Source organism: Thunnus thynnus, chromosome 1, assembly GCF_963924715.1.
Source record: "Thunnus thynnus chromosome 1, fThuThy2.1, whole genome shotgun sequence".
Lineage (NCBI taxonomy): Eukaryota > Metazoa > Chordata > Actinopteri > Scombriformes > Scombridae > Thunnus > Thunnus thynnus.
This window is the reverse complement of record NC_089517.1, coordinates 15,455,859-15,483,076: the sequence shown is the minus strand read 5'-3', so window position 1 is coordinate 15,483,076 and position 27,218 is coordinate 15,455,859. Positions and strand designations below refer to the sequence as shown.

The 27,218-nt window shown below is 40.3% G+C and overlaps 5 protein-coding genes across 5 annotated transcripts; 3 read left to right on the top strand and 2 right to left on the bottom strand.

The window, feature by feature from the left end:
* LOC137189381 (tyrosinase-like) lies at positions 1-4,030 on the top strand. The gene is made up of 7 exons (XM_067599180.1): positions 1-1,427; positions 1,528-1,738; positions 1,920-2,061; positions 2,222-2,439; positions 2,547-2,657; positions 2,780-2,829; positions 2,939-4,030. The coding sequence occupies exons 1-7, from the start codon at positions 651-653 to the stop codon at positions 3,014-3,016; spliced, it is 1,587 nt and encodes a 528-aa protein (XP_067455281.1). The 5' UTR covers positions 1-650; the 3' UTR covers positions 3,017-4,030.
* Positions 4,031-9,906: 5,876 nt separating this feature from the next.
* LOC137181085 (tyrosinase-like) lies at positions 9,907-16,994 on the top strand. The gene is made up of 7 exons (XM_067586454.1): positions 9,907-14,376; positions 14,475-14,679; positions 14,863-15,004; positions 15,165-15,355; positions 15,467-15,571; positions 15,694-15,743; positions 15,843-16,994. The coding sequence occupies exons 1-7, from the start codon at positions 13,606-13,608 to the stop codon at positions 15,879-15,881; spliced, it is 1,503 nt and encodes a 500-aa protein (XP_067442555.1). The 5' UTR covers positions 9,907-13,605; the 3' UTR covers positions 15,882-16,994.
* Positions 16,995-17,173: 179 nt separating this feature from the next.
* On the bottom strand, positions 17,174-19,984 carry txnl4b (thioredoxin-like 4B). Its single transcript, XM_067586480.1, has 3 exons — positions 19,788-19,984; positions 19,549-19,700; positions 17,174-17,988 (listed from the first exon to the last, which is right to left on the bottom strand). Exons 1-3 carry the CDS (start codon positions 19,917-19,919, stop codon positions 17,823-17,825), a joined length of 450 nt encoding a protein of 149 aa, XP_067442581.1. The 5' UTR covers positions 19,920-19,984; the 3' UTR covers positions 17,174-17,822.
* Positions 19,985-20,185: 201 nt separating this feature from the next.
* trmt10c (tRNA methyltransferase 10C, mitochondrial RNase P subunit) lies at positions 20,186-22,497 on the top strand. Its single transcript, XM_067586442.1, has one exon. It carries the CDS (start codon positions 20,427-20,429, stop codon positions 21,942-21,944), a length of 1,518 nt encoding a protein of 505 aa, XP_067442543.1. The 5' UTR covers positions 20,186-20,426; the 3' UTR covers positions 21,945-22,497.
* Positions 22,133-27,190, bottom strand: blzf1 (basic leucine zipper nuclear factor 1). Its single transcript, XM_067586468.1, has 7 exons — positions 27,071-27,190; positions 26,688-26,774; positions 25,203-25,651; positions 24,842-25,041; positions 24,461-24,589; positions 23,627-23,849; positions 22,133-23,528 (listed from the first exon to the last, which is right to left on the bottom strand). The coding sequence occupies exons 2-7, from the start codon at positions 26,704-26,706 to the stop codon at positions 23,343-23,345; spliced, it is 1,206 nt and encodes a 401-aa protein (XP_067442569.1). The 5' UTR covers positions 26,707-26,774; positions 27,071-27,190; the 3' UTR covers positions 22,133-23,342.
* Between the last annotated feature and the right edge of the window lie 28 nt (positions 27,191-27,218).

Genomic DNA, 27,218 nt, shown 5'->3' with positions numbered 1-27,218 from the left:
ATTTCTGAGTTCATGTGTGACCTTGACACTTTGGTGATAATACAAGTGTGACTTATCTTGGAAATTACTGTCTCAGCATCTTCCACCTTTTTCTCACACTAAAAATGGACCTGGCAGCCTTTAATCATTTTACACAGAAAACCAAATTGCTATACCACAGATTAGCCATCTTGCTAACTCCCTGGGAGCAGTTTCCACCACAACACACACACACACACACACACACACACACACACACACACACACAAAAACACACAGACACACACAGGACACTGAACTTGGTATGGCCATGTTGACACAGCTGATACAACACAAACTGTACTGAATATATAGCAAGATAGCAAGAGTGTGATGAACCTACTGTCCAGTCATGTGACACACAGTCTTATGTAAGACACAGTGCTGTAATTGTACACCTCCCTGTCTGTCTGTCTTTCTGCCAGCCTGTGTTTCTGTTAAGGAGATTTCAAAGAAGTGCCTTTTGTACCACTTGTTCAAATATTGCAGCATAGACGTCAATGTTTAAGCCTCTTACCACATTTACCCTTTGAAAGAAAGTGACCAATGACAGGTTGAGGGGCTTTCTGTATCATCCTGCTTATCCTGTTTATGGGGACATTGTGCAGAAATTGGTCTCCATCTTGTCCACCATGCTGCTGTTGCTCCAATGGTTTTGGCTAGTCCTCCTGCTATATCTGTGTCCCCAAAGTGTGGAGGCTCAGTTTCCACGACCCTGCACCACACCAGATGCTCTACAGGCCCGGATGTGTTGCCCCCTCTGGAACGGCTCTCCTTGTGGGTTTAGGTCAGGGAGAGGAGTGTGTGCTCCACATCCTGCAAGAGACCTCCCAAAACCAGTGGACTACAGAGTGAATTGGCCTCGTGTTTTCTATGATTCAGTGTGTACATGCTGGGGAAACTATGATGGATTTGACTGTAGTCAATGCCTTCCAGGCTGGAAAGGACCCCGATGTCTGCAAAGGCACCATGTAGAGAGGAAAGAGATAACAGATCTGACTGACGGGGAGAGAGAAACCTTCTTCTCCAGCCTGCAACAGGCAAAACATAGTGTCAGCAGCCGTTACATGATCCTTACAAGCAATGACACAACAGTGGATGAGAACGTTGCATTTATCAACGCAACTGTCTATGATCTGTATGTATGGATGCACTACTATTCAGCTAAAAACTATGCTGGTTCTGCAAACAATGCTGCACACAAGGGCCCTGCTTTTATATTCTGGCACCGAGTTTTTCTGCTCTTTATTGAGAGAGAGATCAGGGAGCTCACTGGGAACCAAGATTTCTTCATCCCATATTGGGACTGGACCAGAACCAACCACTGCAACATCTGCACCAACAAGTACTTCGGGGGAGTTGGCCCAGGTGGTCGTATAGACAGTGCTTCCCCTTTCTCAAAGTGGAAGGTGAGGTGTTACAGCTTCAAATGGCCATTCATTAATTCCCACTTTTTTTCAAACCCCTTTGCTTTCTCTTCTATAACTGGTGTCTTTCTTTACTTCGCAGACCATATGTCCATTTCAGGAAAGTCTTCATATAATCTGCATCCACACTGATGCCTCTGATCCTCCACATCTGATACGGAACCCCGGAAAGGATCCTGTGTATGATACACTGCCAACTGCTGAAGATGTTGAGGACACATTGGCATCAAAACATTTTGACAGCCCCCCATTTGACAGAACATCTAAGAACAGCTTCCGAAGCAAGCTAGAAGGTAACTCAAAATGCTCATCATCTAAATCACATTTCTTATTAAGTTAACTCTTTATTCAGATCTCTGCAGCCAGAACTTTAATAATTTGTTATTTGTTAAGCAATCGACTAGTCAAATTAACAAAAACTGGTAGCAAGGAAACTGAAAAACAAGTTTAAATATGTTTCTCTGGCCACCCCAGGTTTTGATGTTCCCAAAGATTCCCGACACCTGAGCGACTCCATGCACAACCTGGTTCACAGATACTTAAATGGCACAATGACTCTGGTCCCTACTGCAGCCAATGACCCCATATTCATGGTGCATCACAGCTTCGTTGACAAGTAGATCATGCATCTAACACTATTCATTCATTCTTCATGAAAATTCCCATCCATCATTTAAAACAAAGAATTTAAGGTGATCTCAGTGTGCATTGATTAGAGTTTACTGCAAACAACTTGGCTTTTAAAGTATTCTTTGTGCTGTGTCAACTGGCATCAGGCTTTTCGAGATGTGGTTGCAGAACCATGGTGACGCAACCTACCCTGAAGATGACCTGGTCCATCCAGCCCAGAGAGGGCAGGCCAACATGGCTCCTTTCTTCCCGCTCCGCACCAACGACTATTACTCAGGCAGGAACACCCAGACCCTGGGTTACAGCTACAAGGAACACAGCCTCCGTCGCACTGGAGATGGGACGAGCATAAGACAGGCTGCAGGTAGAGATGATCGTAAAAACTGATGTCAGAACAATTAATATCTCATTACAATTCATTTTTTTAGATGAGGGAATGCTGAATATGAACAACGTGTCTGTTATTTTTAGGGTTTCTAGAGGAATCTACAACCGGTGGGGTCCAGTGGCAGTGGCCTGTTCTGGGTGTGTTTGCTACTGTGTTGGTCTTTATTAGTTTGGGAGCTGCTATTAAATACAAAGGTAAGAATTAATATGAATTGTGAAATAAAAGATTTAAAGTCTTTTGAGAGAGCTTTTGATGTATATACTGTATATCCAGTATGGATAGATATATATTGTCCTATCACATTATTTCTATTTAGAAAAAATATGGCAAAGGAAAAACACAGAGACAGAGGAGAATCAGTCAGAGGTGAGCCTTCACTTTTTTAACATTGAACCTATTTTTGATCACTCAAAGATGAGGTGGACACTAAATATTACTCCTGACTTACTCCCATGTCTTTGTCTTTTCAATACAGGTTGATTACAGGACCAACTCTCTGTATACTGTCTGGATGGAAGAGAGAAATGAGCACACTGACAACATATCATCATAACCAGCTGACGTCACCTCCTCTGAGAATATTTCAGCAGACGCAACAATCAGGCAACTGTGAATGTGGAAATATACCTTTACACTAAGAAAGGTGGAGAGTGAATCCGCTGAGAAGCGCACGGGAATCTTAAGAATAGGACACTAATAAATGCAAGCTCATTTATATCAGCATAGACACAGATTTGAATAGACTCAGTGTTCAATCATATGGTGAACTGTACAGAAATTACACTATTTTTTGTTTTTCAAACACACAGCTAAAATTAATGCACTCTAATACAACAGTTCTGCAATAAACCCTACCTCTATGAAGACCATAATAGTCAGTTAATGTTGAAACTGTTTTAAAAAGATGTTGATTTAGCTTCATGGTCATTTTGGCTGTAGTTTGTGATGCTGTTGAACTACATTAAGTTATATTGAGAATGTTGAGTCTACTTTCACTGACAAAAAGATTTCATTGACATATGTATCATATCATATCATGTTTGTGTGACAAGGCAAGTTAATAATTGTAAACACAATCTAGACATGGCCTGTTACTCTGTACATGCAGAATGTAAAATAAAAAAGTTTATTATAACAACACAGCATGTATTTTGGATAAATTTATTGTATCTCTCTGCTGATGTACAACTGTTTTCCATGGGAACCATCACAATGACTCAACATTTTCACAAGAAAAAAACCCCAAAACATCAGAATAGAGTTATAGAACCTCAGTTATCAAAACTTACATCATGTCTATCAAACATAAACTAAAGAAATTGTTTGCATACTATTCTCAGATGTGATTCTGTGTCCTTCTATGTAAGGTTTAATCTCACAAATACATTTTATACACTTTGGGGGGCACCTATGCCCCTGAGGTCTAGACAGCACCAGACCTTTTCCTCCAGCAGATGGCAGTATAGCATTACTGGAATGGACAAGTAGAGGTAACTGTTGCAGTGTGTCCTGCATAATAGTGGATCATTGGTTTTGAAAATTTCTTTCATAAATAAATTTGACTGTAATCAATTTGTTATTACATTAAAAATGTTTTACTCATCATGTGTTGTGTTTGACCACCAATGTTGTAATATAATTACACTCTATTCACTCTATTTTCATAAAGCAATACTAAGAATATACACAACTTCTGCAAGTTGACAGGAATTTGCCTGACAAAGCTATGAAGAGAAATGATATAAACCTTATCAGTCCATGCCAGGTTGAAACTCTTTTTGTTTATAAGTAAACAAAAATTATTAAATTACCTCCTTGGTGCAGGTACTTAAAACTGAAAATCCAAATATAATACAATTGCTAATTTCCTGTTTAAAAAATGTAATCAGTAACCTATCACAATATTAATGTAACGAACTTGATCACTTTACGTTACTTTTGGATTACTTTAATACCAAATCTGCAATTAAAGACAAATAAGATGACTTTTACTTAATTCTGTCAGACAACAGAACAGTCAATGGCTGTTTAAATGCAGGTTCGGAGCAAGTGTGTATTTCACTGTTCAGCCAGCAGATGACAGCAGAGATTTAAACCAGCGCTAATGAACCGAACTGTGACTATACGGAGCACGTCCTCTCATGCTGTTTCCACAATATTAGTTACTATCAGTGAGACAGTGGTGCAGCGCTCTGCTTCTTTATTTTTTAGTTTAAAGATCTTTATTGAATTTCACAATAACATAATTACAAATACTGTCAAGAACTGAACAACGGCTCGGACTCAAAATGCAGACTAACACAGTGTGCAAGTTCAAAAAAACAGTCCTTTAATTGCAGCAGGGTCGGTACACAGGTGATTAGTCAGTACAAGAAGACAATCCAAATCCGTAGGCAAAAGGCGAGGTCAAAGACAAAACAGGTCAGGAACTATAAGGCTTACTAAGGAAAAAGGCTGGAACGCTGGCACTGAGGAACCAGACGAACTGGCACAGAAGGAAGGGAACACTGAGACTATATACACTGGGGGAGGGAAGAAAACGAAACACAGGTGCAACACATCAGGGCAGGGCAGGTAATTACACGGGAGGGATCTCACACACGAGGTCAGGAAGTGAAGGACTTGGACCGAGACAAGAGGTGAGTATCAAAATAAAACAGGAAGTACAAGACAAGGAACACTGGGAGAAACAAAAAGATAACTCAGCTTTCCAGCCGGGGCATAACAAATACAATAGCCTATATCAAACAAAGTACAACCAGTGCCAAAGTGCAAGTCTTCACCTTTCAAATTGCTAAACAACAACAACAACAACAAAACACAATAAATAGTTATAAAGTGCTGTGTGATAAAGTGCAGAGAGTTCAGTGGATATTTTCGGCAGGCATAGTGGTTGTGCCAGCCGCACTGCAGCTTTCATGGTGAGAGCGCAAGCAAGCACAAGTGCTTGGGGGGGTGGAAGTACTGCATTTGTGTGTCTATAAGTAAACAGCAATGCAAAAGTAATGTGTTTTCCTGCTTCCTTGGCCTCATCTATGAGTTTTGCTTGCTCCATCTTCCACTGGTAAAGGATGGTTAGCTGGAGGTAGTTACTTTGGTAGAGAAAGTGTGTCCTTGCACAAATAGACTGGAGCCGGAATGATGATGTAAACAACAAGAAAAACACAGTCACTATACTAACATGTTGAGGTGCCACCATAGCTACGTCATAATCAATTCCACAATAATGAAGCACAAATAAGAACAGAAGCAATTATTTACGTTAACTGAGCAGAGTCCACTCTTAGACAATTGGTGTGGTCCAAACTGATGTTTTGGGATATTTTTCAATTAAGGGATGAGTTGGCAACATCAGATCATATTTTTGCAACCCAAGCTGGTTGAAGAGAGATGACAACTAGCACCATGCCGATTACACTCAGTGAAAATCAACCACTAAAGAGGGTGACGCTGTGCAGTAGGCTACGCCATAGAGACATGCAGAAGCCAGAGACACCAACAGCATGGCTATGGTGGCATTTTGATGTTTAATTATAAACTGACTTTACACCTCAACATACCTTGTGGACTTGAGTGAATGATGCACCATTGAAAGCCACTGCAGCTGATGGCTGCTCATCAATGCAGCAACATTTAGTGGAGGATGCCTGACAAGCATATGCATTTTCATGAATATCAGACATTGCACAAAGGAGTTAATGTCACTTCCTGTGTCTACTATGTTGCGCTCGAGAAAACCCACTAATTATACATCATGTTGCTGTGTATCTAGTGTAGACCACACATGTAAATTTCATGTAAATTGGATGATGTATGTCACATAAGGCTGACTTCCTGCTGTCAGTAGGTATGACTATAACAAAAAGATGGACTTTGGCACTAAAAAGATGGTAACGTTGAAAGATATCTACTTGATTTGACTCATTTGGATGCTTCATTTTGAAGCTTCATATTAGCTTCAGATAAACTTTTAAATACTTTTTGCACAGAAGGACTGTGGATTTTGGCCCCCATCACTTACATTGTAAGTGCATTATGAAGGGATCTTCTGATGGCCATTATGAACAGGAGGAATGATTAAAGCCAGAAAAACCTATTTCAGCGTTCATTTGGGAACCTGACTGATGTTTTAAGACAGACTTGAAAAATTGTGAACCTGTCTTTTAAGGTCAGTGAAAGATTGTGGTTTCATGATTTCTCACCTAAAGCACACACTCACACAACACATTCCATTCTTCACATGACTGGGCAGGTCATAACTGTGAAAATCGCAAGGTACATTTACAAACAAAAACATCAACAAGCCCTGGGTGTTACGCTAGTATTTTCATTGCCAGGGACCGTTGGGCTCCTGTTACTGAAAGTGTGTGTGTGTGCATGTGTGTGTGTGTGTGTTTCCAATGCTATGGCACAACTGCTGTACTGTTTCATTAACTGCAAGAATACAGGACAATTTTTCTGTCAGATAGAAAGATCTGACAGAAAGATATTCCTGTGGAAACTTCCACCGCTAAATGTGCCACGTGCCAGTAGTTTTCCACCATATACGGTTACACAGTTAAACTGATATCCTTTCATATATGGTAGTGCACTAAATTTTACTTGACTACAGGTATGCTATTCTACATTGTGTTTGTTATACCTTACTAAATTGAAAACAGTGAAACAAAATTTGGGAGGTAAAGCAGCTTCAAGTATGAATTGATGGTTATTATTAATGTTCAAGCTTTTAAGATTTTGCAAGGTCAACCTAACAAAATAATTGCATTGTCCTGCAGTAGTAGTAGTAACACTGACCTGTAAAATGTATATAAAATTGCAAAATAAATGTCTTAAGTTGATTTTACTTGTGTCTTTGTTTGAATCTAACCTTTTTATTTTGTAGGTTTGTCATGTGTTAACAGAAAAAAACTGTGAAAAGGTCAAATTTTGCAGTGTTTTTCAATGTTATTTTAAGTGTAAATTTAGAGTAAATTACTGGCTACTGAGTTGCATTACTTTTACAGAATACACTAATTATACAACAGTTTACTGGTATATCACAGTAATCTGGTGGACATTTTTACTGTGAAATCACAGTTCAATACAGTAACTCCACGGCAACATACTGCTATATCACAGTAATTTGATGGCACAGCAGACTGTGAAGCCACAGTATACAACTGTCATTGTACAATAATATGCCGTGAAAATGTCACAGTAACTTACTGTGAAAGTAATGCAACTAGTAGCCAGTAGTTTCTAGCCCGGCACTTCATTTTATGTGGCCTGCAACATGTGTTGGTATGTAGGCCCTACGTGTATTAATGTGTGGGTATAGGTCATCTCAGGTGTTCAGGATTTACCAGCTCCAAATTGAATTTGATTTTGAGTCTAAAATCTGTGAGAACGTTTATATCATACATGCTTAATAAGCGGACTGTGGTCCGGATCCGGATGAATAGCAATTTAATCCGAACAGGGAACAAAATTTAACCGCAACCTGACACGGACTGCTTTTGAGAGACACATCACTATCACGTCACCTCAGCTGTCATCATTCAGCTGCAACTAGTCGCCACAGTTAGCGAGGTTGTTTGAGGAATGTAGGAGCTCCGGTTGATAAAATGAAATGTCTTGTTCAAAACTAGCCGATACAAAAAAGAAAAGAAGAGGTTGACAATGAAAAACATGCATTTAAGTATGACTGGTGTGAGAAATACATGCTCATTTTGCCTGAGTGAAGTATGAAACCATTGTGCTTGAATTGCAATCAAACAGTGGCCAAAATGAAGTGGTAACACAAAACGCGACCATGACACCAAACATGTAGTCCATGAGCCAGGCCAGAATTTGGTACCACCTAAGGTGGCAAAATCTTCTTGGTACCAGTTTGTTTGTAGGATCCATATAAGATCTTTGAAACATGGTAACCATTTCAAATGAGTAGTTTTACTAATTTTTTGGGACACTCATTGTTTTTTGCCATTATCACCCGACAGTATCTGCACAGTAGGTTTGTGTGCAGCCTATTGTAAGATCTTATGCACTAATATGCAATAATTAAGTCTGAATCACCCATAAAATTACACATGCATAGAGTATAACATATATTCAAAGAATATAAACAGGTTCTATGAGTATTTTTTCAGCAACATGTCCTTTTTGGGGGGGGGGTTCACATCTTTAATGTGAAGTAGAGATCTTCACACTAAAGATGTCCTGGTTCATCCACTTGGTCCATTGCCTTAGGCATGCTCCAATCCAGATTGCTCATTGCAGAAAATGAACAGGCTGCCCTTGCAAGAGAGTTAGAGAAATCAGCATCAGCAGTTGAAGATATTGGAGAACACTCTGCATGCATCATTGATGGAATGAAGCTTGTTCAGGAACCGAAAGGTGATGGCAAGACTTTTGGAGAGATTGCTGGTTCTGTGCTGAACCCAGCGTTGCACGAAGGAGGAAATGATTAAAGCCAGAAAAACCTATTTCAGTGCTCATTTGGGAACGTGACTGATGTTTTAAGACAGACTTGAAAAATTGTGAACCTGTCTTTTAAGGTCAGTGAAAGATTGTGGTTTCATGATGTCTCACCTAAAGCACACACTCACACAACACATAACACACTTAAAGTGTAACCACTATGGCAATGAGGGCCATTCCATTCTTCACATGACTGGGCAGGTCATAACTGTGAAAATCCCAAGGTACATTTACAAACAAAAACATCAACAAGCCCTGGGTGTTACGCTAGTATTTTTATTGCCAGGGACCGTTGGGCTCCTGTTACTGAAAGAATGTGTGGTTGTGCATGTGTGTGTGTGTGTGTGTGTTTCCAATGCTATGGCACAACTGCTCTGCCGCTTCATTGACTGCAAGGACACTGCTGAAAAAGATTGTCAGTGTCATCTCAATGAGGCTTTCTATGTTAAATAGAGGTTAAGTAAAAATGAATTAATTTATAAAAACAACAATAATGATGTCTTTAAATGGTAAATGTCATGACTGTTTCATGGTCAGACCAACTTTTATCCAACTTTTTGCCAACATAATTTTATAGTGTGAGTGTTTGAAACATTGGAAATGATCTGAAAATGACTAATTTCGACAATATTTTCATTAATTTCTTTCTATTGTTACTGTTATCAAAATTATATTCACACAGAACCCAGTGGTAGTGGTGAATTAAAATAAATCAATAACTACAGGAGTAAATATTTACATATTTACTACAAGATCGTGCATGGTGGCTATATAAAAAAAAATCTGAACTGTGTTCCAGATGAGATTTGATCCTGTGCTCGCATGAGACGAGAGCAAGAGGTTACTTCCAGTCATGAAAACCCTCTACACCTATCTGTCCAAACCCAGCTTAACAATGGTAAGATGACAGAAGGTGAAGAGCCACAAGCCAAAGGGGGCAATACTTACTGTAAACTCACAGTCAAATATTTTACAGTGCAGTGATGTAACACACATTCTTGTGTAAATGCTGTAATTGTACACCTTCCTGTCTGTCTATCTGTTAAGTCAAGGAGAAAGAAGATCACAAAGATTAGCTGCTTGACGTAGAGAGTCAGTAAGCAGTGGGAGGAGAGACAGTTAGAGGGTCAACAAGTGGTGAGCCACAGAGTAGTAGCTCAACCCCAGTCAGACAGAGTCATGAGGATCCAACAGAAGTCAGGGAAACTTCAGGTGTCTCATCAGGAGAGGAAGTATCAGCCAGAGCCATTCCCATTGAATGTAACCCACAGAGTTATTATAATTGGAAGACAAAAGCATGAGAGAAGTCCAGGGAGTGACAGACGGAAAGCATTGCTACTAGTAATTTTGGGGATGGGTTTAATACTCACTAGGTATAGTAGCACAGAAAGAGTGTCAGAAGAAGAGCAGTTGGAAGAGTGCGCCCTAGCCACAGGCCTAGTAGCAGCATTAGAGGGAAAGATATGGAAGGAAGAGGTAATTGCACTCACATACATAAGATCAGCCCAGTACAATCAAACCCTAACATTAGGACCTGGAGACGTGAAAATAGACACATATGCAGTCCACCAACAATGCCTGGCAGAGGGGATAGTACAAATACGGGTGCAATGCTCTTACAATCAGTGTATGAACATAAGGTCCAAACACATAATGAATGCCGAAGAAGCGATCAAATTGACTCGGGTGTATGTGAACGATCGTAAAGTTAGAAGCCTGCAGGAAACAGTGCACCAAAGTGATGAAGAGGAGGTATTAGGATGGGAGAGCAATTTGTTTTATCAATTGGTAAAATATTCTGCTAGACAGGTCAGCCAACGCGCTTGTATTACATGCTATAACTCAAAAAGACTGCCAGAAATAAAACCAATTCCAGGGATAAAAGAGGAAACATGTTCAAATAAATCCACTTGCTTTGCATACTGTGCAACGGTAATGGCAAGTTGGGAGAGTATAACAAATATGAATTGGACTAAAAATACATCTATATGCCCTCAACGAGTAGATAATGAATTAAACACCTGGACACCATCCTTAACTAAAATAACTAAAAAGATAAAACATCCCTTCTGTATAACAAGGGGACAAGAAATGAAAAAGAAAATGGTAGCGCTCAATGGTAAGCTGCAGCAACAAACTGAAAAGGTAGCATTGAAACAAAAGGGGACAACGATGAATAATGTTAGTGACTTGGGAATAGTGCTAGGTGTAGAATCAGAAGATGGTCTACGGCTAGATTATAGGTGGCTGCGTATGCCAGAACAGGGGAGATTTAAACACCTACCAAGCAGCATGCCTTACTTTATATATAGTACTACAAACACTGCAGCAATACAATGTGAACAAGTTATAATAGATCAAGGGCTACCACTGATTGTTATGAACAATAATAGGTACTACAGTCAGTTCATCTTACCATCCTTAGACAACGGCACAAGACCACTAGCAGATATATTTTGGCTGTGTGACGACAACCAACAAGTAAAAGTAACGTTACCTAAAAAGTGGAAAGGGATATGCGCGCCGGTTATGGTAACCGGACAAGTTACTGTAATTAGTGAGCAAGCAGCAAAAGATAGAACAACCAAAAGAATTAGGCGAATTGCTCAGACTCCATGGAAATTGGATGATAACATATACATAGCATGGAACCAGGAGCCCATTGGAGTACCAAAAAGACCATCAGGTGGTAGGGGAGGACTGTGCTAAAATCTCATTAACATATGAATATGATTTAGTAACAGCAGGATATAATCAGGCAACAGCAAGATATTACGACTATCCTGATTTTCCCTACTTTCCCCTTAGCACTAAATATACAGTCAACATGATTACTATATTATATGGAGAGGACATATTGTTTAGCACTCACATGTTCCTACAAAGATATGGTAGGGCAGGACTAGAATGACTATCAACTAGATACTAGCAGAAGTATAAAAGGATACTTGAGTTATGGCAGCTTGGCAGGGAGATGGATGCTGAAGCAGAGGAGGAAAAAGGAGTAATAACTGGCAGAAGTCTGTGTCAATCCTCATTATGTAATGTTCCACCCTAGATAGACATGGCTGAACAGTGGCTGTACTATTACGGCATGGATGGGCAATCCAATGCAGATTACCAGGATGGCCTACACATGCCAACAGGACCAACACCAGGGGGAAATGCAGCTCCAGGTTGGGCCGGTGTGTATACCTGGACTTTCCAGCCACCTTCGACAGGACCCACCTGGACTGAGAGCAGACCACCACCACCCCACAAGCCACCATCAACTCCATGGCTCTTGAGGAGCAGGACCCGCCAGGAACAGCAACCACAACCGCCGTAACCCAGGCAGTACTTATACACTGAATCAGAAGGCATCAAAGGGGGGAAGGGCGTCAGCTCCACTACTAAGCGAGAAATTGACGACAACTCAGTGGAGACTGACCTGCTGCCCGCTCCACCCTCATTATGGGAAGGACCAAAATCTAGTCCTACAATCAACTAACTACTGTATTGTCCAATGATTGTTTTTGATTTGTTTTCTTGCTACCTAAGACTACTACTAATACTTATGATACTGAAACTAAATGAATGTGCCTGAACCCCTATGACTTAGATGTATTTGTCACCCATTCCCCATATTGCAGGATCCCTGTTATTAAGAGATGACATGGTTTGTGAACCTAAATACAGTGTACATAAATATCGATTGGCAATGGGACCTTATCATCCCCAAGCATTATCGATGGGACTTTTAGTCCCAAAGGGGGGAAATGTGGTGTATTTTCATTAAATGTCATTGGTGTGCTTAAAGACAATATTAAGCTATGCAGATTAATTTTATAAGTTTATAAGCAATAAGGGCTAGTGGGATACAATTTGTATTGGTGTAGTTATAATCTCACGAACCATATTTAATCACACTGTACATATAGAGGCACAGTAGAAGAATCATAATCATACACTGGAGAAATTTGAGTGTGTTTGTATTACATGTCACTTTGCTGGGGTCTGCATTAAAGTCTTCACCTTTTAAAAAAAATTACCCTCTGGAGGAGATCAAGAAATAAGGGTGTAAAATGACTAGAATAACTTATAAAAATAAAAGGCCAGAAGACAAGTGGGCAATAATGGTGTAAAATGATTCCCAATACTTATATATAAAAATTGGATATAATCAGGAAGAATTATGCCAGTACATATCCTGAAACAGCTCAAAAACCTGGTTTGAAGAGTTTTGACCAACAACAAGTGACAGAGATAAAAGTAACATAATGATTGGTCAAAAATTAGGGAGGCTGGATGATAAGGTGTGGCCTAAGCTGACCCAAGGACATAAAAACAATGCCCCAGAGAAAAATCTTTGGAGCGATTTGGTACTTTGTAAAAAGTGCTACTCGTTCTCCTTTTTTGCCGGCATTAAAGAACACTTTGCTGCTTGGACCTCTGACTCCCTTTTTATTAAGAGAGAGTTTTTTTTTTGCTCTGATACATTTTTCTGCAACAATTCAACACAACATAAGGAGGTTTCACAGAAGTGCCTACGCACCACTTATTTAAATATTGCAGCATAAAAATCTACTACGACATTTACCCTTTAAAAGGAAGCAGCCAGTGACAGGCTGGTGGGTTTTCTATATCATCCAGCTGGTTTATTGCAAGTTTGTACAGAAATTGGTCTCCATCTCCTCCAACATGCTGCTGTCACTCCAGTGGTTTTGGCCAGTCCTCCTGCTATATCTGAGTCCCCAAAGTGTGGAGGCTCAGTTTCCACGATCCTGTACCACACCAGATGCTCTGAAGACACGGAAATGTTGCCCCCCCTGGAACGGCTCTCCTTGTGGGTTTAGGTCAGGGAGAGGAGAGTGTGAACTACTTATTATAAGAGACCTCCAAGTGGACTACAGAGTAAATTGGCCTCGTGTTTTCTATGATTGGGTGTGTAAATGCAAGAAAAACTATGATGGATTTGACTGTAGCCAATGTCTACCGGGCTGGAAAGGACCCCAATGTCAGCAAAGGCACCATGTAGAGAGGAAAGAGATAACAGATCTGACTGACGGGGAGAGAGAAACCTTCTTCTCTAGCCTGCAACAGGCAAAACATAGTGTCAGCAGCCGTTACATGATCCTTACAAGCAATGACACAACAGTGGACGGGAACGTTGCATTTATCAACGCAACTGTCTATGATCTGTATGTATGGATGCACTACTATGCAGCTAAAAGCTATCCTGGTACTCATGACAATGCTGCACACAAGGGCCCTGCTTTTCCCTTCTGGCACCGAGTTTTTCTGCTCTTTATTGAGAGAGAGATCAGGGAGCTCACTGGGAACCAAGATTTCTTCATCCCATATTGGGACTGGACCAGAACCAACCACTGCAACATCTGCACCAACAAGTACTTCGGGGGAGTTGGCCCAGGTGGTCGTATAGACAGCGCTTCTCCTTTCTCAAAGTGGAAGGTGAGGTGTTACAGCTTCAAATGGCCATTCATTTGTTCCCACTCTTTTTCAACCCCCTGTGCTTTCTCTTCTATAACTTGTCCTTCTTTACTCCGCAGACCATATGTCCATTTAAGGAAGATCGTAGTATAATCTGCATTCCCTCTAATACTATTGAGCCTGTGATACGCAACCCTGGAAAAGATCCTATGTTAAATACGCTGCCATCTGCAGAGGATGTTGAAGATACATTGGCATCACAACATTTTGACAGCTTCCCATATGACAAAACATCTAGGAACAGCTTCCGAAACAAGCTAGAAGGTAAGTCAAAATGCTTATCACCTAAATCACATTTCTTATTAGTACCAGTTAACTCTTAATTCAGATCTCTGCAGCTAGAACTTTAATAATTTGTTATTTGTTAAGCAATCGACTAGTCAATTTAACAAAAATTGAGGCAAGGAAATAGAAAAGAGTTTAAATATGTTTCTCTGGCCACCCCAGGTTTTGATATTCCCAAAGATTCCCGACACCTGAATGCCTCCATGCACAACCTGGTTCATGATTACTTTGATGGCACAATGTCTCTGGTCCCTACTGCAGCCAATGACCCCATATTCATGGTGCATCACAGCTTCGTTGACAAGTAGGTCATGCATCTAACACTATTTATTCATTCTTAATAAAAATTCCCATCCATCTTTGAAAACAAAGAATTTAAGGTGATCTCAGTGTGCATTGACTAGAGTTTACTGCAAACAACTTGGCTTTTAAAGTATTCTTTGTGCTGCGTCACTTGGCATCAGGCTTTTCGAGATGTGGTTGCAGGACCACAAGGATGCGACCTACCCTGATAGTGACCAGGTCCAACCAGCCCAGAGAGCGAAGGCCAACATGGCTCCTTTCTTCCCGCTCCGCACCAACGACTATTACTGGGGCAGGGACATCCAGAGCCTGGGTTACAGCTACATGGAATACAGTTTCTTTAATACTGAAGGTGGGACCCGCATAAAAGATGACTGTACATTAGAACAATTAATATCTCATTACAATTCATTTTTTTAGATGAGGGGATGCTGAATATGAACAATGTATCCCTTATTTTTAGGGTTTCTAAAGAAATTTACAGGAATCTACTGGAAGTGGCTTGTTCTGGGTGTGTGTGCTACTGTGCTGGTCTGTATTATTTTAGGAGTTATCATTAAATGCAAAGGTAAGAATTAATATGAATTGTGAAATAAAAGATTTAAAGTCTTTTGAGAGAGCTTTTGATGTATATACTGTATATCCAGTATGGATAGATATATATTGTCCTATCATATTATTTCTATTTAGACAAAATATGTCAAAGGCAAAACACAAGGACAGAGGTGGATCAGTCAGAGGTGAGCCTTCACTTTTTTAACATTAAACCTATTTTTGATGACTCAGAGATGAGGTGGACACTAAATATTACTCCTGACTTACTCCCATGTTCATTACAGGAACACCAACTCTCTGCCCTCTGTCTGGATGAAAGATAGAATTGACCACACTGACAACTCACCATCATTGCCAGCCGACGTCACCTATGGTGAGAATATTTCACGAGACGCAACAATCAGTCAACTGCGAATGTGGAAATACACCTTTAGACTCAGAAAGGTGGAGAGTGGATCAGCTGAGAAACATACGAAAATCTTAAGTATAGGACACCAATAAATGAAAGCTCATATCAGCATACAGGGGTTATTATCATTATTAGTCATATTTATATTATTATCATTGTTGTTGTTATTATTATTGTTGTGCTTCTCCGTGTCTCTCTCTCCTCTCTCCTTCCTTCTTTCTCTCTCAACCCAACCGGTAAAAACAGATGGCCGCCCACCTAGAGCCCGGTTCTGCGCGAGGGGGACTGCATGTCAGATTTATGTTCAGTGTCAAAATCAGTCCATGTTACGCCTGAGACACACTGCCTACCTGTACAGTGCGTGTGCGTCAACTGATAGAGTTGACTTTTACAATGGCCATCAATAATAGAATGTTTCATATCATTTCACTACAAATCTTATTTACATTTAGTTTAGACAGGAAAAGGTTAGGAAGCGTGTGCTCAATTGTGAAAAATATGAGGTGAAAGCGGTATGGTGGGGTCTGGTTGGGGCTACTTCTGTGTCAGCCACATGCACTCCTCACACAGGAGGGTTTTTTTATTATTATTTATTTCATTGATTATATGAATCATTCCGCCATTTAAATCCCCGTTGTCACCGCTCCAACTGAAGAAAATCCCTCCAGAGGACAACCAGTTCCCCAAACGAGCCAAAAACAATCCGACAAACAAACCTCCAAACTAACTGTCAGGAGGGAAACTGACAAAAAATAAAGAAAAAAACAAAACCAACAGTCCAACTGGAAGCATGTAAAACAACAGGCAGGAGTCCTGGTTTGAACTAATATCACAGGAAACGAGTAGGAGTCGAGAAATGCTCTGTGTGTCAACGACTTTTTACACTGGAGCGCCCAGCCAGGGAGGCTTCCTGCCCCGGCGTGCACCGCGCAGGCTGACCCGCAGTGGTGACATTTTATTTTTTATGTATGTGACAGATGTGTTGAATAATAATAATAATAATAATAACAACAACAACAACAACAACAACAACAACAACAACAATAATAATAATAATAATAATAATAATAATAATAATAATAATAATCCAGACATGGCTTACTACTCTATACTTGCAGAACGTGTCAATTCCCATTAAAAGTTTAAAAAAAAAACACCTACTGTAAATAGAGGTTAAAGAGAGATCAGGAGAAAACTGCTGCAAGATAAAATATAAAAGTTTATTATAACACAGCATGTATTTTGGATAAATTCATTGTATCTCTCTGCTGACATACAACTGTTTTCCATGGGAAACATCACAATGACACTAAACATTTTCACAAGAAAACAACCCCAAAACAGAATAAAGTTGCAGAACCTTAGTTATCAAAACTCACATAATGTCTATCAAACATAAACTAAACTGTTTGAAATTATGGAGAGAAAAAAATGTTAATAAAATTGACAATATAAACTACAACAAAGTGTTACAAAGCCCATTAGATTTTGTGTATCTGTCATATCGTCACAAAGTTTTAGTATAAAATTTGCATTTATTTGAGTCTTTCCAACCTGTTAACTCTCCCCCATGATACTCCCTGGAGGTTTGGTAGACAGCGCTCTTCTGTACAGACATTCTTTAAACACAGCAAGACGTAAACAAAGTAAAGGGCAATGTACTGTTCTGTACTGTCTGTATGTACATATGTACATATTTATTAAAGTCTCCTAATCTGAAACACTTTATTACAAGAGTTTCTGACAAGCTGTAACGTAAAAACTTCTTCAGTTGCTTAGTTGCTGAAAGTCGAGCAATTTTTTTATTAGTAAAAGATGAATTATGATCAGCAGTCAAATAGTGGAGATGCTCATGCTAAATTCCATGGTAAAGGAGATCATATTTGGGAATATTTTGAGGGTCTATGGGACTCTGGACAATCATCTTCCCCCGCATGGCTCCCCTGTATATGACCTCAATCAGATCCATGAAGTCTTGTTTGGTTTTGAAGCTGCCGACAAACTTGGTGTGATCTGGTGAGCTGAAAGAAAAGAAAAAAATAAACACAATTATCAGCAAATTAAATTGTTTTCTGTCATGTATAGAGGGTCTTCCAACATTTCTTTTTTCATTATGGCTTTTTTAATGCAATGTGTATGTCTGAGTAAGTGTTGATTTCCATGTTTCATTCTGTTTTAGCAAAAACAACAGTATGTCTCAATAAACAGATCAGTTGATCAACAGCAAATTAATAAGAAACAATTCTGATGATCAGTTAATCATAAGTCATTTTAACAAGTTTTCACATGTGAATATTTTCTGCTTTTAGGGCTGCAACTAACAATTATTTTCAAATATAATAAATTATTGATACAATTATGATAAACCACTTTGTACTCAATAGTTAATACTAAGGCTGCAACTAACGGTTTTTTCATCGTCGATTAATCTGACGATTATTTTCTCGATTAATCGATTAGTTGCTTAGTCTATAAAATGGTGAAAAATGTCAATCACTGTTTCTGAAAGCACAAGGTGAAACCTCAAATTCCAAAGACATTCAGTTTACTATCACACAGGATAGTGCTGCTTTTACACATCTGTTTACCTTTAGGTTTTGAACTGTTGCTCGGATAAAACAAGCAATGTAAAACTGTCACTGTTTCCAAGCACTTTGTTAGATCAAAGGCGATTAGCTAACTGAGAAAAATTAGCAGATTAATCGATAATCAAAATAACTGTATGAAAGCCTGAGCTGCAGCCCCTCTTAATTAGTAATTAAGCCAGAGCCAATCAGTGACTGCTACACATAGTGGTCAGTTGCTTCAGCTGAATTGTGTGCATGAATGACACAACTGTTGGTAGAGCTAGGCGATATGGACAAAATCAAATATCACATATTTTTTACTAGATACCTCGATATCGATATTAAGACAATATTGTAGGGATGACTATTGGTGCTCTCACAAAAGATTCACACAATGGGATTTTTGATAAATAATCATCCATAATGTGGATATAATGACTAAGTGGGTAAAGGCAAATAATAGAAGTTATAGAAGTTATAGAAGAAGTTTGTTAAAGGTTGTTTGCCTGACCACCATTTATGACCATGTGCCAGCTTTATTGCCTTGTTGCACATGCTTTCTCTTGCATGTCTTCTAATGTCTATGGACTGTTCTGTAACTATGATGAGTACTAGAGTTAATTCACAGTATGGCAGAATTTTATTTGAAACTGTTATTTAATTTGTTAACAAGTCAGTCAACTAATAATTATTTTGCGGGTTTATTTGGAGATGCATTTTGCCAATTTAGTTGTTAACCTGTAAGTGAGCTTATTACAACACTTCAGTGATTCCTGTTATATGTATATTGTTTATTTTCTATTATTGAAGATCTCACCTCCTTTATAGAAGGGAAATGTAACTCATTGTGACATCCTAAATAAAAATCCTTTCCCTGTCCCTTTGACTGGAGTTACTCCATGGTATTGCCAACCCAGATAAGTATTTCCTGAGGTCATCTCCTCAACTATAACTGTTAATTGCAGCCCTTCTGAATCATTGATCATAGCTGACAAACAGGACAAATAAACTCACCCATAATCCACCTTCATGTGCTGCCCGTTGAAGAAGAAAACAGTGGAGGGGATGTAACTGATGTCAAAGTATCTGGTGTAGATGGGAGCTTTATCCACATCGACGATGTAGATCGCGGCCATGTTGCTCAAGTCATGGGCGGTTTTTGACAGCTAGAAAAAAAGGACAGAAACGTCGATTTAGCGACAGCAGAGCAACTTTTAGCAGCAGCTTGGCAGCTAATGTTACAGTCTGCTTACAATCTCATCGAGTTGGAGGCAAACCGAATCTTCGTCTCTTCCAAACCTCAAAACTACGACTTTTTCTGCTACGCCTTTGATGACTTCATCTATGTCTTTTTTGCACGTTAATTTAGGCAAAAACAAACTCATTTTCCAAGGCTTTAAAAAACTAACTAGCTCCTGTTGACAGCTCAGGAGGAAACTACGTCATCTTTGCTGTACAGCGCTATAAAACACCCGTCTGGAAACAAATAACCAACTAGTAAAGAAGTGATTATTATACATTATATCGACGCTTCATATATAATGAAAGCTACTGTAAAACACTATTGTTTAAACATTTTGTTATGGTCAACCGGCTGAACATTTGAGACCAAATAAGCGGTGTCATGCAACGTAGCGGCGTTTCACTACGACACATTATAGTGTGACACAGAGCAACAACGTGACCTTTCCGCAATGTTTGACAAGCGTGGACGCTGAGACAAGTAAACCAGACTTCAGGACTATTTATTTGGACATTTGAGGGGGTGCAACTATTATTCACAATATTATTATGATGGAAACGAAACAAAAACGCGCCAGCTACTCTTCTTGTTCTGTTTAAATCCTTCAACTTGACACGCCTGCAGTCCTGAAAGTTTAGCTTTTATCACGATGTTACGGCTCTTTACAAGCCGAGGTTTTTATGAACTCTGGAAATGCAGTCATTTTGTGTCATCCTGCGTCACCAAGAGGCAAATTACCAGTTTTCTTCCAGCCAGCAGTGCCTGCCAGCACCGAGTGTCCATCCTGTCTCGCCACTTCAACACTGGGAGTCCGGCGAGGAAAGATGTCCCTCAGCCTCAGACAGATCAGTCAGAGGAAAGAGAGACAGTAGATTTGGACAGATGGAAGTCTGTAATGAGATCCCAAGCTGCATTAGACGAGAAACAACAAGTCATTGAGGAAGAGGATGCGCCAGGAGGTGATTTAAAAGACAGCTCTGCCCTGGAGGCAACCCGGGATCTGGTTGCGATGTGGCGTCAAGCTGGGAAGCTTGTACCTCAGGAGATGACTGATTTGGAGGTTCAGATGCTGGCAAAGCTCACCACCAAGTCCTCCAGGAAAAAGTACCTGAAGTACCTGGCTCTCAGGGAAGGTCACAAGAAGTCCCGTAAGGAGAAGCAGCAGCAGAAGAAGGTAGAAAGGGAGGAGAGGCTGAACAGGGATGATGCGGAGGAAGGAGATGACCAGAGAGGACAAGAGATGAAAAACACATTCCTCCTTCAGTTCTGGGGCCGGAGCCTTGACAAGCTTCTGGGCTGGAGGAGCGCCCAGGCCATGGTGTTCGGTCAGCCGCTGGTGTTTGACATGAGCTACGAGCCCAACATGTCCAGGCGGGAGATAGAAAACACTGTGTCCCAGCTGATGGAGGTGGAAGGATGGAACCGGCGTGCCGTTGAGCCTTACCACCTACACTTGTGCAACCTGCAGCCAGACGGGGCTTACAAGAACGAGTTTCTCAAACGGTACGGTGCAGAGGCCTGGGATCGCCTGCTCATCACCTCCACTGACCGCCAGCATGTCGATGTGTTTCCTCATGAACACCTCGTATACCTCACTGCTGACTCCCCTAATGTCCTCCGCACTTTTGACCACTCGAAGGTCTACATCATTGGAGCTCTAGTGGACCGGTCGATCCAGCCAGGCTTGTCACTAGCGAATGCCAAGCGTCTAAAGCTGGCTACAGCCCGTTTACCGCTGGATGAGTTCCTCCACTGGGAGTGCGGAGCCAAAAATCTGACTCTGGACCAGATGATACGCATCATGTTGACATTGAAGGACACGGGGAAATGGGAGGAGGCGTTGAAGTTTGTGCCTAACAGGAAGCATGATGGCTTCCACCCACAGCAGGCACAGAGAGAAATCACCAACGACAGAGTCAGAGTCACAAGTCATGGACCAAGAGAGGATGGTGACAGGTCGTTAAGATCTAGAGAAAGAAAGAATGAAAGGATATTTAGAAGTGGGGACCATAAAGACTCTGGGTTCAGTGGTAGGGACAGAGTGTCTGGACTGCACAGCAACAGAGAAAACAAATCAGCTGCAACCAGAGTACGGACATCATTTAAGAGCAGCATGGAGGGAAGAAATAGTGCAGGCAAAGGCAAGAAGTGGTGGGATAGTGAATGAACTAACATTGTCATTAATTGGTTAATAAGGACACATCTGTTTACAATCACTGTCTGAGGAAATGTCAAAAAACTGTAACAAGTGCTAAATAAAATGTTGCAATAGGTAGTCATTGCTGCTTAATTTTTTTACTGTTTAGTTCCAATGCAATATTTTAATCAAGACAAGAACAAGACATTTCAAAAATGTAGAAACTACTTTGGTCTTTATTTTGGTCTGACATGAGAAACAATATTGCAAAAGATGTATAAATATTCTTTTGTGCTTTCACTGTAAATTATAATATCACCACCGCAGAGAGAGCACAGTTTTCTATACTGAGATTAAATAAACCAAAATAGTGTACAGCTTAGTTTTAAAAAAATTGCAAAGGACATGTGCAATATATTACTTGTCATTTCACAGAAGTGAAAAAAAAAAATCCATAATATTTTTTTTTAAATAATGCAAAATAAAAAATACCCATCATCCAAATCACTGACATAATTCAATGAAAACAAAATAAACCCTTTTGAAATATTTAGAAAACTGTTGCTTCTTTTTTTTTTTTTTTTTGAAACATCACAAAAGTCAAACTCTTGACAATATCCACACTTTCTCTAAAGACTGATACAATACTGCAGCATCATTACAGTCTACTGCTGTTCCATTAGTTCACCTCCAAAATACTTAATGCATATTATTCTTTTTCAGGGTGTAATACACAAAATGTTAATACAATGCTTTAAAACTTGATAGCACCATTATACCAAGTGGGGAAACCCCTGCAATATAAAGTGCATCCTCAGTTCTTTTTGTAATTGTGGTCACAGTGTATGTGACGGCTCACTATCTGCTGTTTGTAACTGTCTGGTGGGTTTTTCAACAACACGTTGCCCCTTCCGGCCTCGGGTTCATCAGTACCATTGATGCAGAACAGACCATTATGAATATAATAGTGTTAAACAAACTAGCCTAATGTTCAAGTCTGAATAACCGTGTAACACTGACTCATCTTGACCTCACAACACAGCAATAAATAGTTCTTTCTATGGTTTAAACAAGGCTACAATGGCTCTGAAATGCATTTTTCTTTCATCACTATCCGGTCATGATTCCTGAACAAACAAATTCAAGTTAAAGAGAATAAACAGCAAGTTTACAGATTTTAAAATCATCCTCATCATAAATAGTGAAAAATCCAATTATTAGGGCTGCTTTTCACAAAAACGAGTAGCAACAGACTCATACTGGTATGGAAAATGTCTTAGAATGACCAACTTTTGGTGTTGACTAACAAAGTCACTCAACACAGCAGCAATATCCTCCATAGTGAGCTCCTGTTCATACTCGGTCACTTTAAGTGGGCTCTGATGCTGCGCTGGTCTCAGATGAAGATGTGTTGCCGCTCTTTGACCTCTACAGCACCAGGATGTCTCCAGTGCAGCGCTCACAGCAGTTAAAGGTGATGTTCTCATAGCGGGTGTAGGGGTGAAACCTGCCGATGCTCTTCTTATTGCCCAGAAAGTTTGAGGGGGACGAGTCACTGAGCGGGGGCTCCACCTTGTTTTCTGAACAGGAAATTGGATCTAAAATCTTCAGCACCTAAGACAGAAAACATAACATCACACATTTGTGAAAAAAGCAGAAAAAAAGGAAAGATTTGTACAAAGAATTAGAGAGCCTAAAAACTAATTTTGTACCTTCTCAGCCATCTTCTCTGCTGGTGTGCTGCAGAGCTGTTCAGGTGTCGCACTGCTGCTTTTTGCCACACTGCTGCTGGTGTCGCCCAACAGGTGGGAGTTGATGGCGTCTGCTAGCTTATGATTGGCTGCTGCCAGCTCTCCTGTGCTGAGAGGCTGTGCGCTGGGGTAGTATGTCTGCTGTCTGCCCCATTGCAGAGACACCAGGAGCTGCTCCAGAGATCTGACAACATAAAAGTAAGTAAGCACACAGACTCCTTTTCTCTGTCAACGGCACATTGCAGACAACTAAGGTCAGCAATGAAAACAAACCCGACTATCTGGAATTTTGTACTAAATAGACTCGGTTTAGCCAACTAATGAAGCCTCATTTTTGCGCATAAGGTTTCTTATAGTGTTTCAAAGTACATAAAAGTATTCAGACAACCCCTCTGAGCATATCCGTTTAGCATAAAAAGTGATACACGCAGTATGCGTTATGAAGAATTGTCAATATAATCATCGCCGTCATGTCAAACATGCTCTTCAGCAAAAAGGAGAAACGTGATTTTTCAATTCCGACAGCTGGTCAAGATTCTTCTTACAGGTATTTTACACATATTTTAAAAAGCATTTGATTAATCAAATGCAATAGACAGTCAACACATAGAGCAGAATGCCTACTTTCTAAAAATGTAACAATATTAAGAGAATGGAGCTTCATACTGTATTTTTTAGTTAGTCTATGTCACCTGTCCTTTCCACATTTTTGTTATTTTTAAGTGAGTTCTTAGTGAATACATTAGTTGATTTAGAAATGATAGATCTGTGGTTATGCTACAGTGTGTATATTACCTATGAGTGAGCACCATGTCCCCTGAGAACTCTTCTCTCTCTAACAGCAGGTCCTGAATTGCTCCTTGTGCCTCTCTGGTCTGACGCTGCAGAGCTGCTCTGGCATTTGTCAGCTCCTCTGCCATGACTCTGAGGAGACATTGATGCATGTGTACATTCAGCATTCAGCATAATAACAGTGGTTATGTCATTCCTTATTTATCCTTGTAGAACAATAATCTTTTTTATGTTATTTGTCTTCCTCCAGCATCCTTGACAGATGCTTGCCCACACTAATCTTCTTTTAAAAGCCAGGATGAGATGACACTGTCCCATCCCTTTCTCTTTCTCTCCATCTCCAACCATGCCTAATTATCACACATCATTTTGTCTGTTTCGTACTTGCTGGCCAGGAACTTGCTCCTCCAAACGTCACACTGGATACTCATGCGCTCCAGCTGCTCTGCCGTGTGTGCCAGACTCCGGCCCAGAGCCTCATTCTCCAGAATCAGCTGGTTCTTCTCTCGTGCCAGACGCTCAAAGTGGTACTGAAGGTCATCACCCACAGACGCCACCAGCAGTTTCTTTAGTTCACGGTTCACCTGCCACACAGAAAGAATAAAGATCAAGATATGTATGAGGAAATGGATTGTTTAATGTGTAATAATTTAAAAGCACTACATCACTAAAAATAAACCTGATGGGGCGCACCCTACTAGTAAATCTAATATCTAAGTGTGTATCTGACTCATAGAGGCCTTACTTCTGTCTGCACACGGAGCTGGTTGGAAAGGCCTTCCTTGTCCTGCAACAGCCTGCGTTCAGAGTTCTGCAGCTTCTCCAGCTGTCCTCTCCAGTCCTCCACCACAGGCAGCGGGGGAGAGCCTTGCTCCTCAGTCTCTCCTTTCCCCTCAGTTGGCCCTGCACGGCTGCTTCGGCTTATAGCAGCACGAGGGACAACGATCCTCACAGCATCGACCTCTGTGCAGGCCTCTCGACTCACCTTGCCCAGGTGGAGCACCCCGAGAGGTTGGGGTGCCACAGGTGGAGGAGGATGGGTAGATTTGGGGCTGTGTTTGGGGCTTGCTACCTTCAAGAGGGGAACCGGAGACGGACCTGGTGGCAGCGTATCTGTGGTGACCTCCAGGATGGCTGGTGGTTTTTCAGTTTCCATGCCATCACCAGCACCTCGGACGGGCACATGGGCAGAACCTGGAAGAAGCAAACAAAGGGCTGAGTTTTATGCCAGACTCACACTTTGCATTACAATATAGCCAATGTGATCATATCATAAGTGGACCGCTGTCTAAATGCAGGTGTGCATATTTCTAAAAACATACTGAAGATGCAGTGGGATGCAGTCACACAAATTGGGTGGTAGTCAGTGATATATGGCATAGTGTGAATGCTGATGTGTTCCTGACTGCACCTTGTCAACTTTTTATTGTACAACATCACAAACATCATTACCAAAGGCTTAAATGTTACAAAAACATGCAACCAAATAGTCATTAAATTCCTTCTCTAGTGTAATGTACTTTTACTTTTTTGGACCCAAACAAAATGTTATTGAAAACTGTAATGTACTGAAAGCCAGGGTTGTTGCCAGACTAAGACTGGATTTTATTCAGTTTTTCTATGGCTGCTTGTGTTTAGTACAAGACATTTTCAAACAACATCCAGCCCAGTGTGTGGCTGAGTGCAAAGGTCTGTTTTTAGTGTTGAGCAGCAGACACAAAATCTGAAAATGAGATTACTTGAGATGTCTTGTGTTCAAAATACTAGTGCACAAGGTCTAAACAGGGATTTAACCTGACTATGCAAGCTTAATGAGAAAAATGAGTTCCCTGCTTGTATGTAAGATGAATTAATTATATTAGAAAGGATTTTTGTTGTTTGTTTTGTTTTTTCTGTGCAATGTTTAACATTTGGCCCATCCCACATGGGGTTACAAGATACCACTGTTTTACGAAACATCTTCCAGTAATACATATAAAAAGTATATAAAGAAGCATGTGAACAAGAAACAAACAAAAAAAAACAATACAAAAAAAATCCCAAATGAACTGTTCACAGAGAGGAACTATTGCATATCTACAGATTATATCGACTAAAGAATGAAGAGACTTAAAGAAAAGTGGTGACGAAAAAGTGCTGCAATTGACAGATCGGGTGAGAAACGTAAACAACAGTTTGCAACATATAAACACTGAGGATTTAATCAAAACATCTCACAGCTTGACGTTACCTCTCACAGCAGCAGTCATGGTGGAGGTGGATACACTAGCTGAGGAGGAACAGTGTAGATTAGGCGAAGAACGAGTTGCTGATCCTCCTGAGACAAATTTAAGAGAAAAAGCACTTTGTAAACAAATATTGTTACTATTCAGTGTTTATGACAGTGATAAAAGGGGGCCGCTAGTCAAAGGTCAACAGCTGAGGTACTGATAATAAGCTAGATAAGCGTTAGCTAGCTGTTTCCTGAGCAGTTAACGGGAAGTTTATCTGCCTAAATCACAGTAAGCTGACGTTATGCTAACAGGCTAGTTGTTGGCTAAACATATATACATTTTCCAGTAGCTATATCTAGGATTAAATGTGGATATTCAGATAAATTGTTAGGTAACATACCGTCTAACAGTTAGTGTTTCCTCCTTTCGCTGTTTCGCAAGCTGTTTATTTGGTCACCGGATACAGTTGGCTTCTCACGCGTTTTCTCGTGAATTTTTCCCTGATAAATATCTTTCAGGCAGAACTTCCTGTTATACAAATTCCGCCT

Coding starts and splice junctions, on each gene's coding strand:
- trmt10c (XM_067586442.1), top strand. CDS start 20,427: ATGTTACGGCTCTTTACAAGCCGAGGTTTTTATGAACTCTGGAAATGC.
- LOC137189381 (XM_067599180.1), top strand. CDS start 651: ATGCTGCTGTTGCTCCAATGGTTTTGGCTAGTCCTCCTGCTATATCTG. Junction 1,428..1,527: donor CCCCTTTCTCAAAGTGGAAG/GTGAGGTGTTAC, acceptor TTTACTTCGCAG/ACCATATGTCCATTTCAGGA. Junction 1,739..1,919: donor CTTCCGAAGCAAGCTAGAAG/GTAACTCAAAAT, acceptor TGGCCACCCCAG/GTTTTGATGTTCCCAAAGAT.
- blzf1 (XM_067586468.1), bottom strand. Junction 25,042..25,202: donor AGCTCCGTGTGCAGACAGAA/GTAAGGCCTCTA, acceptor TCTGTGTGGCAG/GTGAACCGTGAACTAAAGAA. Junction 24,590..24,841: donor AGCAAGTTCCTGGCCAGCAA/GTACGAAACAGA, acceptor ATGTCTCCTCAG/AGTCATGGCAGAGGAGCTGA.
- txnl4b (XM_067586480.1), bottom strand. CDS start 19,919: ATGAGTTTGTTTTTGCCTAAATTAACGTGCAAAAAAGACATAGATGAA. Junction 19,701..19,787: donor GCCTCCAACTCGATGAGATT/GTAAGCAGACTG, acceptor CTTTTTTTCTAG/CTGTCAAAAACCGCCCATGA. Junction 17,989..19,548: donor CACATGAAGGTGGATTATGG/GTGAGTTTATTT, acceptor CTTTTCTTTCAG/CTCACCAGATCACACCAAGT.
- LOC137181085 (XM_067586454.1), top strand. CDS start 13,606: ATGCTGCTGTCACTCCAGTGGTTTTGGCCAGTCCTCCTGCTATATCTG. Junction 14,680..14,862: donor CTTCCGAAACAAGCTAGAAG/GTAAGTCAAAAT, acceptor TGGCCACCCCAG/GTTTTGATATTCCCAAAGAT. Junction 15,356..15,466: donor CAGTTTCTTTAATACTGAAG/GTGGGACCCGCA, acceptor CCTTATTTTTAG/GGTTTCTAAAGAAATTTACA.